This window comes from Carcharodon carcharias, chromosome 7 (genome assembly GCF_017639515.1).
Source record: "Carcharodon carcharias isolate sCarCar2 chromosome 7, sCarCar2.pri, whole genome shotgun sequence".
Taxonomy (NCBI): domain Eukaryota; kingdom Metazoa; phylum Chordata; class Chondrichthyes; order Lamniformes; family Lamnidae; genus Carcharodon; species Carcharodon carcharias.
Window position 1 is genome coordinate 133787159 of NC_054473.1, and position 16117 is coordinate 133803275.

General features: G+C 42.7%; 1 protein-coding gene across 2 annotated transcripts in view; it reads right to left on the bottom strand.

Annotated features, from left to right (window-relative positions):
* Nucleotides 1–9108: 9108 nt before the first annotated feature.
* lpcat2 (lysophosphatidylcholine acyltransferase 2) overlaps nucleotides 9109–16117 on the bottom strand; it is a 79006-nt gene continuing 71997 nt past the window's right edge. For both annotated transcript variants that reach the window (XM_041190719.1, XM_041190720.1), the window contains exon 14: nucleotides 9109–10823. In XM_041190719.1, the coding sequence (XP_041046653.1) occupies nucleotides 10636–10823 (188 nt within the window). In that variant the 3' untranslated portion in view covers nucleotides 9109–10635. The remainder of the gene's footprint in view (nucleotides 10824–16117) is intronic.

The window sequence follows — 16117 nt, forward strand, 5'->3', positions numbered from 1 at the left end:
TTTCTTTTGATTTTCGATTTGAGGTGCTAATCATAATTCTTTTAAATTTTGTTTCTGTACGGGGCACAGAATTTTTATTAAGAAGCTGCAAAATGTCCTGGGGAAGGTTCTTTCAGGACAAAATGCTCCTCCACATCAAACCTTTCAAGAAATATCAGTTATTGTACATACCTTTGAACTGCACAGTAAGCAACATTGAAGTCTCCCCCCTACCCCGACACCACCCCCCCGACCCCCAACCTCCCCAACCCCCGCCAATCCCTTGAGCTCATCTATTGATCAATGGTGTAGGCTCAGCTTGTGTACATCTCAGAGCAGCTCCACTGAGCCCATACCCCTTTATTATTCTAAATCCTAACTTTGTCATGTAAATGGTTAGAACTTGCTTTTTCACAGGCTTGTGGGCACTAGAGTTGGGGGCAGAGACTGTCTGGCCACAAATGTAGCATCAAAACATAGTACTTTGGGAACACAGACGTAGTGTGGGGCTCTCTTAGTATGCTGTCTGGTTTTTACAGCAAGATTGATGAAGATGTTTGTCCTGACAAAGAAAGTATTTATTACTTGGTAGATGCAGTGGTGCACAGCTGTCTACAAAGGAGTCAGTGGCTTTAAAGTTCCAGATAAAGATCACCTTGCTACATACTGGGAGTTCCATTCTTGAGCTGAGAGACATCATTAATGATACACTGTCAGTTAGATTTTGATGAGTAAAGATAAGGAAGTGGGTTTGGTCTGAATCATTGTTTGGCATCAGGAAAAAGTGGATGACTAGGCAGCAATAAAAACAGAACATACTCTAATTTAGAAATAAACTGGATATACAATCAGGTTTTTACAACGCTTTTCCGTTGAAACTAGGGTATTTGAAACTAGAGATAAAAACAAAAAAACTGCGGATGCTGGAAATCCAAAACAAAAACAGAATTACCTGGAAAAACTCAGCAGGTCTGGCAGCATCGGCGGAGAAGAAAAGAGTTGACGTTTCGAGTCCTCATGACCCTTCGACAGAACTTGAGTTCGAGTCCAAGAAAAGATTTGAAACTAGGTTCATCAATCAAGCTCAATTCAACTTAGCATTCAAATGACAATGCTATTTTGCATACACTGAAAACCGTGTACACTTAACATTCCCCAAGATTAAATCAAATGACAGGAGCTAACTAAATTTGGCTGCAGAAATGGATGCTCTTGCAATAAACTATTGAGATGAAACTATGCACGGGAGAAGGATGAAGGCAGAGAAAGGAAAGGGAGGATCAGGTAAAAAAGGCATCCACCCATAACTTAGTAAATTGATTGTTGAGAATTATGCTTAATTGAAGAATAAAAGGTGTTAAAAAAGGAACGTCATTTTGTCCACCATTTTTGGAATGTAATTGGCCAGGATTGAATAATAGAGAAACAAAAATAGCTGGAAAAACTCAGCAGGTCTGACAGCATCTGCGGAGAGGAATACAGTTAACATTTCAAGAGCGTGTGACTCTTCATCAGAACTAAGGAAGAATAGAAATGGGGTGAAATATAAGCTGGTTGAGGGGGGTGGGACAGGTAGAGCTGGATAGAGGGCCAGTGATAGGTGGAGGCAAAGAACAGATTGCCAAAGATGTCTTAGACAAAAGGACAAAGGGGTGTTGACGGTGGTGATGTAATATTGAATAATAGAGATGTAGCTGGGTATAGATATTGCAGAACTTTACTCAATCAACCCTGGGAATTGGAATAAAAAAATTACCAAATGTTTCATCTCGCAAATTAAATGTAGGGTAAAATCCATAATATGCCACATTTTTGACATTTTACAATTTCATTCGTAGGTTTGATTTTTATTTCTAAAAGCATGCATAATCAATAAAAGAAAAATAAATAGTTGTTTGGGGGTTAGAACTTGAAAAAAGAGACATGTCTAAGCTTTTTGTCTTGCACTCATCAGAACACTTGCAAGAATATCAATATGGGGAGTTGAAGGCATAGTGTTATTGTCGCTGGACTAATAATCCAGAGATCCAGGGTAATGCTCTGGGGTCCTGGGCTCGAATCCCACCAAGGCAGATGGTGGAACTTGAGTTCAATAAAAATCTGGAATCAAAATTCTAACGATGACCATGGAATCAGTGTTGATTGTTGTAAAAACACATCTGGTTCACTACAGAAAGGAAATCTGTCGTCCTTACCTGGTCTGGCCCACACGTGAATCCAGACCCCACAGCAATGACTTTTACATGCCCTCTGAAATGGCCGAGCAAGCCACTCAGTTATAACAAACCGATATAAAGTCACAAAAAAGGAATGAAACTGGATGGATCACCCGGCATCAACCTAGGCACTGGAAACGACAACAGCAATCACAGCCCTGTCGACCCTGCAAAGTCCTCCTTACCAACATCTGGGCGGCTAGTGCCAAAATTGGGAGAGCTGTCTCACAGACTAGTCAAACAACAGCCTGACATAGCCATCCTCATGGAATCATGCTTCACAGATAATGTCCCAGACACCACCATCACCATCCCTGGGTATGTCCTATCCCACCGACAGGAGAGGCCCAGCAGAGTGGGCAACACAGTGGTATACACTCGGGAGGGAGTTGGCCTGGAAATCCTCAACATTGACTCCGGACCACATGAAGTCTCATGGCATCAGGTCAAACAGTGGCAAGGAAATCTCCTACTGATTACCACGTACCGCCCTCCCTCAGCTGATGAATCTGTGCCCCTCCATGTTGAACATCACTTGGAGGAAGCATTGAGGGTGGCAAGGGAACAGAAGGTACTTTGGTTAAAGGACTTCAAAGTACATCACCAAGCACGGCTCGGTAGCATCACGACTGACCGAGCTGGCCAAGTCTGAAAGGACATAGCTGCTGGACTGGGTCTGCAGCAGGTGGTGAGGGAAAAACACACTTGACCTCATCCTCATCAACCTGCCTGCCGCAAATGCATCTGTCCATGACAGCATCGGTAGGAGTGAGCACCGCACAGTCATTATGGAGATGAACTCCTGCCTTCACATTTAGGATACCCTCCATCGTGTTGTGTGGCACTGCCACTTTGCTAAATGGAATAGATTTGGAACAGATCGAGCTCCTCAAGCATCCATGAGGCGCTGTGGGACATCAGCAGTAGCAGAATTGTACCTAAACACAATCTGTAACTTCATGGCCCGGAATATCCCCCACTCTACCATTACCTTCAAGCCAGGGGATCAACACTGGTTCAATGAAAAGTGCAGGAGGGCATGTCAGGAGCAGCACCAGGCATACTTAAAAATGGGGTGTCAACCCCTGGTGAAGCTATAACACAGGACTACTTGCGTGCCAAACAGCATAAGCAGCAGGGCTAAGTGATTCCACAACCAACAGATCAGATCTAAAAACAAATATAAAAACAAAAAATTGCGGATGCTGGAAATCCAAAACAAAAACAGAAATACCTGGAAAAACTCAGCAGGTCTGGCAGCATCGGCAGAGAAGAACAAAGTTGACGTTTCGAGTCCTCATGACCCTTCAACAGAACTAAGTAAAAATAGGAGAGGGGTGAAATATAAGCTGGGTTAAGGTTGGGGGTGGGGGGGGTGGTGTTGTAGGGACAAGCAAGCAGTGATAGGAGCAGATAACCAAAAGATGTCACAGACAAAAGAACAAAGAGGTGTTGAAGGTGATGATATTATCTAAAAGAATGTGCTAATTAAGAATGGATAGCAGGACACGCAAGGTACAGATAGCTCTAGTGGGGGGTGGGGTGAAATAAGACTAAAAGGGCATAAAAGGTATAGATTTAAAAATAATGGAAATAGGTGGGAAAAGAAAAATCTATATAAATTATTGGAAAAAACAAAAGGGAGGGGGAAGAAACGGAAAGGGGGTGGGGATGGAGGATGGAGTTCAAGATCTAAAGTTGTTGGACTCAATATTCAGTCCGGAAGGCTGTAAAGTACCTAGTCGGAAGATGAGTTGCTGTTCCTCTAGTTTGCGTTGAGCTTCACTGGAATAATGCAGCAAGCCAAGGACAGACATGTGGGCAAGAGAGCAGGGTGGAGCGTTAAAATGGCAAGCGACAGGGAGGTCTGGGTCATTCTTGCAGACAGACTGAAGGTGTTCTGCAATGCGGTCGCCCAGTCTGCATTTGGTCTCTCCAATGTAGAGGAAACCGCATTGGGAGCAACGAATGCAGTAGACTAAGTTGGGGGAAATGCAAGTGAAATGCTGTTTCACTTGAAAGGAGTGTTTGGGCCCTTGGACGGTGAGGAGAGAGGAAGTGAAGGGGCAGGTGTTGCATATTTTGCATATGCATGGGGAGGTGCCGTAGGTGGGGGCTGAGGAGTAGAAGGTGATGGAGGAGTGGACCAAGGTATCACGGAGGGAACGATTCCTACGGAATGCCGCCGGGGGGGTTAAGGGAAGATGTGTTTGGTAGTGGCATCATGCTGGAGTTGACGGAAATGGCGGAGGATGATCCTTTGAATGCGGAGGCTGGTGAGGTGATAAGTGAGGACAAGGGGGATCCAACATGTTTCTGGGAGGGAGGAGAAGTCATGAGGGCAGATGTGTGGGAGATGGGCTGGACACGGCTGAGGGCCCTGTCAACTACTGTGGGTGGAAAACCTCGGTTAAGGAAGAAGGAGAACATGTCAGAGGAACTGTTTTTGAAGGTAGCTTCATCAGAACAGATGCGACGGAGGCAAAGGAACTGAGAGAATGGGATGGAGTCCTTACAGGAAGCGGGGTGTGAGGAGCTGTAGTCAAGGTAGCTGTGGGAGTTGGTAGACTTGTAATGGATATTGGCGGACATTCTATCACTAGAAATGTTTACTTAATTCTGTTGAAGGGTCATGAGGACTCGATACGTCAACTTTGTTCTTCTCCGCCGATGCTGCCAGATCAGATCTAAGCCCTGCAGACCTGAATGATGGTGGATAATTAAACAACTCACTGGAGGATGAGGCTCCACAAATATTCCTATCCTCAGTGATGGAGGTGCCCAGCATATCAGTGCAAAAGGTAAGGCTGAAGCAGTAGCTACAATCTTCAGGCAGAAGTACAGTGTGTATGATCCATCTTGGTCTCCTCCAGAGGTCCCCAGCATCACAGATGCTAGTCTTCAACCAATTCGATTCACTCCATGTGATATCAAGAAATGGCTAAAGGCACTGGACACTGCAAAGGCAATAGGCCCTGACAATATTCCAGCAATAATACTGAAGACTTGTGCTCCAGAACTTGCTACACCCCTAGCCAAGCTGTTCCAGTACAGCTACAACACTGGCATCTACCCGGCTATGTGGAAAGTTGCCCAGGTATGTCCTGTACACAGAAAGCAGGTCAAATCCAAGCCGGCCAATTACTGCCCCATCAGTATACTCTCCATCATCTGTAAAGTAATGGAAGGGTCATCAACAGAGCTATCAAGCGGTACTTGCTTAGCAATAACCTGCTCACTGACGCTCAGTTTGGATTCTGCCAGAGGCACTCAGCTCCTGACCTCATTACGCCCTTGGTTCAAACATGGACAAAGGAACTGAACCCAAGAGGAGAGGTGGGAGTGACTGCTCTTGACATCAAGGTGGCATTTGACAGAATATGGCATCAAGGAGCCCTAGCAAAACTGGAGTCAATGGGAATCGGGGGAAAACTCTCCACTGGTTGGAATCATATCCAGCACAAAGGAAGATGGTTGTGGCTGCTGGAGGCCAGTAATCTCAGCTCCAGGTCATCACTGCAGGAGTTCCTCAGGGTAGTGTCCTCAGCCCAATCATCTGCAGCTGCTTCAATGAACTTTCTTCCATCATAAAGTCAGAAGTGGGGATGTTCGCTGATGATTGCATGATGTTCAGCACCATTCGTGACTCAGATACTGAAGCAGTCAATGTCCAAATGCATCAATACCTGGACAATATCCAGGCTTGGGCTGACAAGTGGTAAGTAACATTTGCACCACACAAGTGCCAGACAATGACCATCTCCAACAAGAGAGAATCCAACCATCGCCCCTTGATGTTCAATGGCATTACCATCACCGAATCCCCCACTATCAACATCCTGGGGGTTACCATTGATCAGAAACTGAACTGGGTTAGCCATATAAATACTGTGGCTACAATAGCAGGTCAGAGTCTAAGAATTGTGTGACGAGTAACCCACCTCCTGATTCCCCAAAGCTTGCCCACAATCTACAAGGCACAATTCAGGAATGTGATGGAATACTCCCCATTTGCCTGGATGAGTGCAGCTCCCACAACACTCAAGAAGCTTGACACCATCCAGGACAAAGTAGCCCGCTTAATTGGCACCACATCCACAAACATTCCCTCCCTCCACCACTGATGCACAGTAGCAGCAGTGTGTACCATCTACAAAATGCAATGTAGGAATTCACCAAGGCTCCTTAGAGAGCACCTTCCAACCCATGACCACTGCCATCTAGAAGGATAAGGGCAGCAGATAGATGGGAGCACCACCACTTGGAAGATCCCATCCAAGTCACTTACCACTCTAACTTAGAAATATATCGCTGCTCCTTCACTGTTGCTGGGCTAAAATCCTGGAACTCTCTTCCTAACTGCACTGTGGGTGTACCTACACCTCATGGGCTGCAGCGGTTCTAGAAGGCAGCTCACCACCACCTTCTCAAGGGCAACTAGGGATGGGCAATAAATGCTGGCCCAGCCAGCAAAGCCCACATCCCGTGAATGGATAATAAAAGGGGAAAACAACAATTTATAGTGTATCGGAAGAGTTTGCTGGTTGGCAAGTGGCGTTGCCATGGAGAATGCACCACTGATGGTGACTGACAGTTAACTGTTAAGCAGTTTGAAATTTCAACTGGGTAGCTTAATCCTGATTGGTCAAGGTATTGCCATGAGGAGTGAGTCAGGAAATGGCTGTCACTTATTTTGTTTAGCTGAAACAAGCACAATGTATGTTCATGTTCTTTCTGTCTCCAAAATACAGGGCCCTGTGTATTAATATATGTAGCTTCCAGTGCACACAAATGCACCACATTGCGAGCCCGACTAATAATCTTAAATTGGTTGTCAGCCTAATTCTTAGCACATTGAGGATCATTTAGCAAATGAAGACTAATTGAAGAATCACATCTAAAGTTGGACACTGTGTTTTGAGTTTTGCAAACACGGGCTGGTTGGGTACAGTCTGTGCCCTGCCCATTTGCAAACAGCACTGCCCAAGTAGCATGTCCCAGCCATTGTTCTTTCAAACAATGCTTGGCAGTTAACTGTCAGTCACTATCAGTGGTGCACTCTCCATGGCACTGCCACCTGCGAACTAATCAGTACTCTCTTCACATACAGTATAAATTGTTTTCCCCCTTAATTGATATTCCTGCCAGTGTTCTGATGAGTGCAAGATGAAAAGCTTGGACATGTCTCTATTTTCAACAAAAGGAAAACAATCCTAACATTTTCATACTTTCAATGAGTATAATGGCATCTGGGTTGTTCAAGAATATTGTGACTAGTGATCTTTACTTTTTAATTCGGGTGCATGGGCAAGAATTTAACAGAGATGTAAAATGCTATTATTTATATAACACACTGATATAAATACAAAGACAAAGTGTTTGTATAAGACATAGGCCAGGATTTTGAAGTCAGCAATCAGAGCTTGCTGCTGACCTCAAAGAAAATTTCTCAAAGATCTAGTATTCTCTAAGGAGGGAATTTCCTCTTTCCCTAGGACAGTTTAAAACTGGCGCTAAGTTAAGAGGATACCTTAGCATATAACAGCAGTGATGTCAGCAAATAGGACAACCAAACTGAAGTATTCACAACCAGCAAGGAAGTTAAATGAACTTAAAACCTTAACTTTTAAGTTTTCAGATAGCAATATAAATCTATGACTGTGTTTAGAAGCTAAAATAAACAAGTTTATATAAAAAGAACAACACTAATCTCTAACAATATCACCACCTTCAACACTTCTTTGTTCCTTTGTCTGTGACATCTTTTGATTATCTGTTCCTATCACTGCTTGCTTGTCCCTACAACCACCCCCACCTTAAACCAGCCTATATTTCACCCCTCTTCTAATATTCACTCAGTTCTGTTGAAGGGTCATGAGGCTTCGAAACGTCAACTCTTTTCTTCTCTGCCAATGCTGCCAGACCTGCTGAGTTTTTCCAGGTAATTCTGTTTTTGTTTTGGATTTCCAGCATCCGCAGTTTTTTGTTTTTATCTCTAACAATGTGGATTAAAAAAAAACATTGTGGAGAAATTTGGCATTCTATATAGTATTAGTCTTTCCAGGGATGGTGAGGGTATTTAGCAGTTAATTATATATGCTGTTAAAAACCCAGTTACACCTCATTCAACAAGATGTAACTTTTTCAAGGGTTTTTACAGCTAGATTAACTACAATAGACGTAGCAGCATGTAGGAACCTCTATAATGCAGCCTATAGAGGAAATTACTCACTGACACAACTTCTGGATTTCCACACATGTTCTGATTCCCAAAGTTACTATCAGTTTCAGTGGAGTAATTGCAATGGACACTGACGATTTCACCATCACTCTCGTAGCAAAACCTGGGCCATTTACTTTTATGTATAATTGGAATTAGTTTATCATCTCTCTTACAACTGTGGTATTATGAGAAATCAGGTGACAATTTAGAGCAGTGATCAAGGAATTATTGAGCTTCGATTTTCATAAACACTCTGCTTTAAAAAAAAAGGGTGTGTTTAAAAAAAGGCCTTATCCTGTTTATTAAAGTTCTTGGGCTCCCAAAAAAGAGGCTTGGTGGCACTTGGGTTACAGTCTATGATTCTGAGATCTCTCTGCAACCTTTGAGGTTTGTTTCATCAGGTAGCTTGAACTTGCCAGAATGTTTAAAAAATTAAAACTAACAGCATCTTGAAGAACCTTCTGATTCTTGAATGCAGTGCAGATAAAAGAAAAATGCAAATATTCACAGAGAAAACATTTATTTTCACCGAGAAATTCGGAATTTCTAGGTCAATTAGCCAGGGAATGTAGTACTAAACACTGGATTAGCTGGGTTTCCAACTACTGTTTGTATCCATAAGAGCTACATTATAGGAAACCAAAAAAATAACATGGCTGTGAGGAAAGAAATGACACAAGAGAAATAAGATTTTAAGAAGTTATCATTTATTCAACATTGGAGCAAAAGAGAAAACTCAGGTTCCAACACGGGCTAGTGGTAAAGACACTGTGGTGCAGTGCTCCTTCAGACTGACCAGTCAGTTCCAGGCAAAATTCCCAGTCTGTGCTGAGTTAACCTATCTCAACATGGGTAGCAATTTACTTTGGCAACCCTGTTGGGCTTGTGAGGGGAAGAAGAAAAAATTAAAAATTCAGCCAGAGTTCCTACTATTGATTGCTATTCAGTAACCTTGCTGGAAATGTGCACAACTGTAGATGTCTGGCTAGCACTGGGTTTGGCTGTGCTGTCCTCCAGGGTTGAATAGGCACTCTGGCAGCCAAGGCCTTCTCCCTCGACCCTCTTGACTGGGTTTGGTCACCCAGGTGGAGTTGGGACTACTGTCTGCCCTCAGGATGCCCCACTTCTGGTCATATTTAGGTATGGAAGGGCATCAAGTGGTGTCATTGCACTGCACCTTAGCAAGGAAGTGCTTTCAGGATGTAGGGAGAAAGCTGGCCAATAGGAAAATGGCAGTCACCGACCAGTCGCTGTTTGTTTAACACAGGAAAATATGTGGCAGAACTCAAAATAAATGTGGCTGCTGAGCTGTTATATTTTATGATGACCAAGAAACAATGTAAGTTACAAACTATTTTATGCATTGACCTTGAGAAATGACTTTGAAAATAAATGTAAACCTGAACTTCTAGAGACTGATCCTATCTAATGGATATTAATTTATTGCTCATTTATGTTGTTTACCTGCCTTAATCTGATTATATGTTTTTGCATAGTGGAAGGCACAATATCATTACAGCTGAAACACTAAATAGCAAATTAAAAACCAGAGGTAAAGTATATATATTTTCATTTAAATGTTCAATCTGGACTTGCTATGGCAAGCCATTAAAGTACTGTGAATTCAGTAGTATAGCTCAGGAATAAAAGCAATTAAATATTTTGGTTGTTCCCTCCACTTGCCCCACAGTTCATAACAAAGCATTCAAGTGCCACTGCCCTGGTTTCAGGAATTCTCTGTAAACCATACTTTTGCCTCTCCACCTCTACAAGCTTTCTCAAACCCCAATTTAATGGCCAAACTTTCTTCCACTCTTCCCAATCTCTTCTTTCCTGCCTTGGCATCCATTTATTTCTCTTATGTAAAGCATCTTGGGGTTTTTTAAAAAAATTATCAAATCATTATATAAATGCAAGTTGCTGCTGTTATGAACAAAAAATACACAAGCCGATTTTCATTGTTTAAAATTTTTTAAAAAGCTGTAATTTAATGAAAATGACCAGAATATATTTTGATCATTTTATGAGCAGTTACCTTAAAAAAACAATCGGAATATTATTTACAAGATGAAGCATCATAAAATGACAGACACAATGCATTTATATCATAATAAAACAACAGCTATAAGATTTCACAACAGGAACTTCTGAATCCTGCTTGGGCCTCAAAGAAGATATTTTGTAACTTTTCTTCACAGTACAAACAGGTATTTGAACTCAGTCAGCCTTTTTGTCTGAGCTGCTTAAATTGTCATCGGATAGGGATGATGACTGTGCTCTTTTAAATGTTTCCAGATCCTCATCGTCATCTTTTGTCTGCAGTGCCTTATACCGCTGAAGTTCAAGATAGGTAGTAAACAACTTGGCATACTCTGGATGTAACAGAGCAAACTCACGGAATACCTCTATGAATGAAAAGAAATACCTCATCAGAAGATAATTACTTTCTTGGTATTTCACACTTTCGTATCAACTTTTACACTAGAAGATCGTGCTTGCCATCATTTCATTCTCATTAATTGCAAAGATTTAGAAACCAACTTTCATGTTGTTGCTACATTGCCTCATGTTGATTGGATGGCCACTAGTGAAGCAGGACATCTTTAGCAACAAGGAGAGCAACAAAAGTAGCAAAATTCTGCAGATGCTGGAGATCTGAAATAAAAACAAAGTGCTGGAAAAACTCAGTAGGTCTGGCAGCATCTCTCCTGACCCCCTCACTCATTCCCAATTACTGCTTCCCTCTCCTGATCCCCTCACTCCTGCTCACTGTTTCCTTCTCCTGACACCTTAACTGCTTCCTGCAGCCACTTCTCTCGCTACATCACTCGCTGTGCCATCTCATGAGCCCTCATGCAGCAAGAGGGAAGCAGCAGAAGGGGTGGTGAGTGGAAAGGAATGAGGGGGTTAGAGGGAATTGGTGAGTTGGAGGGAGTGAGGGGTGAAGAGAGGGAAGAGGTGAATGGGAGAGAGTGAGGGTGTCAAGACAGCGAAGTGGTGAGTGGGAGGGAGTGAGGGGGTCAGGAAAGAGAGACAGTGAATGGGAGGGATGAGGGAGTGGCGAGTGGATGGCTAGAGGCAGTGAGTAGGTGGTAAGACAGAGCAGTAAGCATGCAATAAGAAATAATAAGTAGTAAGTGTAATAAGTAAAGATTTTTGGACTAATTAGATTCAAGGTGGCCAACATGTTTCCAATGTTAAAAATCACAGGTCAGGTGTGTAACCCACCCTTGATTACATGCATTCTTACAGGAATGTGATTTTTATTTAGTAAATTTTTGTTTAGCGTGCTACTTTTAACAACGAGGGATAGCTGTACAAGATGTTGATAGGGGTTACTCCATTAGGCTGTGATCAAGTGTTTAGCTGGGCTCCCCATATTCACCTTCTAGTTGGATATATTGTCAGCAGTCTTTGTCACCCAACCTCCCTCTCAATTTATGGTAAAGTAGTGTTTTAGTTTGGAGCTGATGCTTTGAAGGAATTGTTCTGAAGAAGCCATGCTCTCCAATATCGCTGGTGTCCCACCATTTTGTTGGCTATGTACTCTCCCACCATAATATTTTAGGATTTTCAGAGACAAAGCTCGTTTTGGACTTTAGCTTCTTGGATGTTGGAATATGCCCATGCAGTTGGTGGCTACAATCATATATTTGTTTTTTGCTCTCCTTGTTGCTAAAGATGTCCTGCTTCACTAGTGGCCATCCAATCAACATGAGGCAATGTAGCAACAACATTAATGGCTTAGATGAGGGAACAAGTGGAATGTATCCAAGTTTTCTGCAGATACAAAGCCAGATGGGAAAATAAGTTCTGAGGAGGATGCAAAGGAATATGGAGGGATTGAATGAATCGGCAAGAGAATGGCAGGAGCATAAAAAGTGGGGAAGTGTGAATTTTTGCACTTTGGTAGGAGAAATAGAAAAACAGAAAATTCTTAAATGATAAGAAACTGGGAAAAGTTGGTATTGAGAAGGACCTTGGCACCCTTGTACATGAATCACAGAAAATCAGGATGGAAAATGGTATGATAGTCATTATTTTGAAGTACATAAGAAGTCTTACTAGAATTATAAGACCTGAATTTCCTTGGAATGGCAAGCAATGTTGGATTGCCACTCTGCTCCTAGTTCTTTAATTTTTTCTTCAGCTTGTCTCGCCCATTCTTCCGACACAGGACGGGCGAGATCAGAGTAATGCAGCGCGTCCCAGGAGCTAGCCTCGAAGGGCGGCTCTGTCAAAGGGGAGGAGGCCACGCCCCCTTTCTTATGGCACTGCCTGTAAACCAGTTAAGTTAAAGATCCATTGAAGTTTTAAGGTCCTTGACAGGCCAGGGAGAAGGTAAGTGCATGTGGTAAGTGGGTAGGATTTGGGGGATTGGGCCTCAGGAGCTGGGGTGGGCAGGGTGGGGTTCAGGGTTCAGGCTTCCGGGGGTGAGTGGGTTTTTTTTAAATTTACTTATGGGATATGGGCATCAATGGCTAGGCCAGCATTTATTGGCCATCCCTAATCACCCTCGTGAAGGTGGTGGTGAGCTGCCTTCCTGAACTGCTGCAGCACCTGTGGTGTAGGTACACCCACAGTGCTGTTAGTCTGGTAAAACTTCTCTGAACTGCTTCCAACGTATCTACATCCTTCCTTAAATAAGGCAACTAAGATTGTACACAGTACTGCAAATGTGGTCTCACTAGAGTCCTGTACAACTGAAGCAGAACCTCCCTACTTTTGTATTCAATTCTCCTTGCAATAAATAACATTCTATTAGCTTTCCTAATTAGTTGCGGTACCTGCATGCTAGCCTTTTGTGATTCATGCACTACGACACCCAGATCCATCTGCATCTCAAAGCTCTGCAGCCTCTCACCGTTTAGATAATGTGCTTCTCCTATATTCTTCCTGCCAAAATGGACAATTTCCTACATTAAACTCCATTTGCCAGATCTTTGACCGCTCACATAACCTATCTACATTTGTTTGTAGCCTCCTTCACAACTTACTTTTCTACCTATCTTTGTGTCTTTAGCAAATTTGGCAACCATCCCTTCAATCCTTTCATCCAAGTCATTTATATAAATTGTAAACAGTTAAGGTCCCAGCACTGATCCCCGTGGCATGCCACTCATTACATCTTGTCAACCTGAAAAAGACCCTCTGTTTCCTGTTAGCCAGCCAATCTTCTTTCCACACCAAAATGTTACCTCCTATACCATGAGCTTTTATTTTCTGCAATAATCTTTGATGTGACAATTTATCAAATGCCTTCTGGAAATCTAAGTACAGTACATCCACTGGTTCCCCTTTATCCACAGAACATGTCACTTCCTCAAAGAACTCCAATAAGTTGGTTAAACACAATTTCCCTTTCACAAAACCATGTTGACTCTAGCCTGATGACCTTGAACTTATCCAAGTGCCTTGCTATAACTTCTTTAATAGTAGTTTCTAACATTTTCCCTACGACAGATGTTATGCTAACTGGCCTGTACTTTCCCACTTTCTGTCTCCCTTTTTGAATAATGTAGTTACATTTGCTATCTTCCAATCTAGTGGGACCTTGCCTGAATCTAGAGAGTTTTGGAAAATTAAAACCAATGCATCAACCATCTCACTAGACACTTCTTTTAAGGCCCTAGGATGAATTCCATCAGGACCCGGGCTCTTGTCAGCCCGCAGCTCCAACAATTTAATCAGTGCCACTTCTCTGGCGATTGTAATTTTCCAGACTTCCTTCACCACTTCCATTTCCTGGTTTATAGCTGCTTCTGAGATGTTACTGGGATGTGTATTCTCAATGGTGAAAACTGATGCAAAATACCTGTTCAATTCATCTACCATCTCCTCGTTTTCCAATATCAATTCTCCAGACTCACTTTCTATAGGACCAATGCTTACTTTGTTAACTCTTTTCTTTTTTAAATATTTATAAAAACTCTTACTATCTGTTTTTATATCTCTGGCCAGCTTTCTCTCATACTCTAATTTTCCCCTCCTTATTAGTCTTTTAGTCGTTCTTTGCTGTTCCTTATATTCTGTCCAATCTTCTGGCCTTCCACCTATCTTTGCACAATTATATGCTTTTTCTTTAAGTTTGACACTATCTTTAATTGTCTAGTTAACCACGGATGGTGTGTCCATCCCTTGGACTTTTTCTTACTCATTGGAATGTATCTATTCTGTGCATTCTGAAATAACCCCTTAAATATTAGCCAATGCATCTCTATTGACTTATCCCTTAACCTAATTTGCCAAGTCACTTTCACCAGCTCAGCTTTCATGCCCTCATTATTGCCCTTTTTTAAATTTAAAAGCTTAGTCTCAGGCCCACTGCTCCCTCCCTGAAACTGAATGTAAAATTCAATAATATTATGGCCGCTGCTACCTAGGGGTGCCTTCACTATGAGATCATTAATTACTCCGATCTCATTGCACAATACCATGTCTAGTATAGCCTGCTCTCTGGTTGGTTCCAGAACATGTTGTTCTGAGAAACTATCCCGAAAACATTCAAGTGCTCCTCATCTAGGCTACCTTTGCTCATCTGGCTTTTCCAGTCCATATGTAAATTAAAATCCCCTCATGATTATCGCCGGGCCTTTCTGACAAGCTCCAATTATTTCTTCCTTTATGCTCAACCCTACCATGCAGTTACTGTTAGGGGGCCTGTACACAACTCCCACGAGTGACTTCTTGCCTTTACCATTTCGCATCTCTAACCAAACCGTTTCCACATCCTGGTTTCCTGAACTTAGGTCATCCCTCTTTATTGTGCTAATACCATCATTAACTTACAGGGCCACCCCTCCATCTTTTCCTTGCTTCCTGTCCTTCCTAAATATCCTGTACCCTTCAATATTCAGGTCCCAATCCATGTCCTCCTGCAGCCATGTCTTCGTAATGGCTATCAAGTCGTAATTATTTACTTTTATGTGCGCTCTCAGTTCATCTGTTTTGTTTTGAATGCTAAGTGCATTTAGGTACAGAGCTTTTAGTTTTATCTATTTATTCTTTTTATAACCTTTGGTACAGATCCCACTTTCCCCAGCATTGGTGCCAGTATCCCATGAACCGGAACCCACTTCTCCCACACCATTCTTTGAGCGACACATTCATTCCCCAATCTGATTTTTCCAATGCCAATTTGCACGTGGCTCAGGTAATAATAGAGATTATGACTTTTGAGGTTCTGCTTCTTAATTTGGTGCCTAGGTCATCATGCTGACAATGCAGAACCTCCTTCTTTGTCCTGCCTAAGTCATTGGTACCTACATGGTCCTCAGCGACTGGGTCCTCCCACTCCCACTGCAAGTTTCTCTCTAGCCCCGAGTATACGTCCCGCACCCTGGCATTGGCAGGCAATACAGCCATCTGGACTCACGGTCTTTGCTGCAGAGAATGGCGTCAATCCCTCCGACAATACTATCCCCTACTTCCTTTTTGCTCCCCCCATTTGAAAGGCTTCCTGTACCAGTGCCATGGCCAGTTAGCTTATCCACCCTGCAGCCCCCACTCGCATCCAAACAAGCTGAAAAAACCTTAAACCTGTTGAACAACTGCAGAGGCTCACACTCCTGCGCTCCTGCCCTCTGAGTCCCCTTACCTACCTCACTTGCAGTCACACTCTCCTGTCCCTAACCATTGACCAAATCAGAAGTCCCTGTCCTAAAAGGCATGACTGCCTCCTGGTACAAAAAAAAATCCA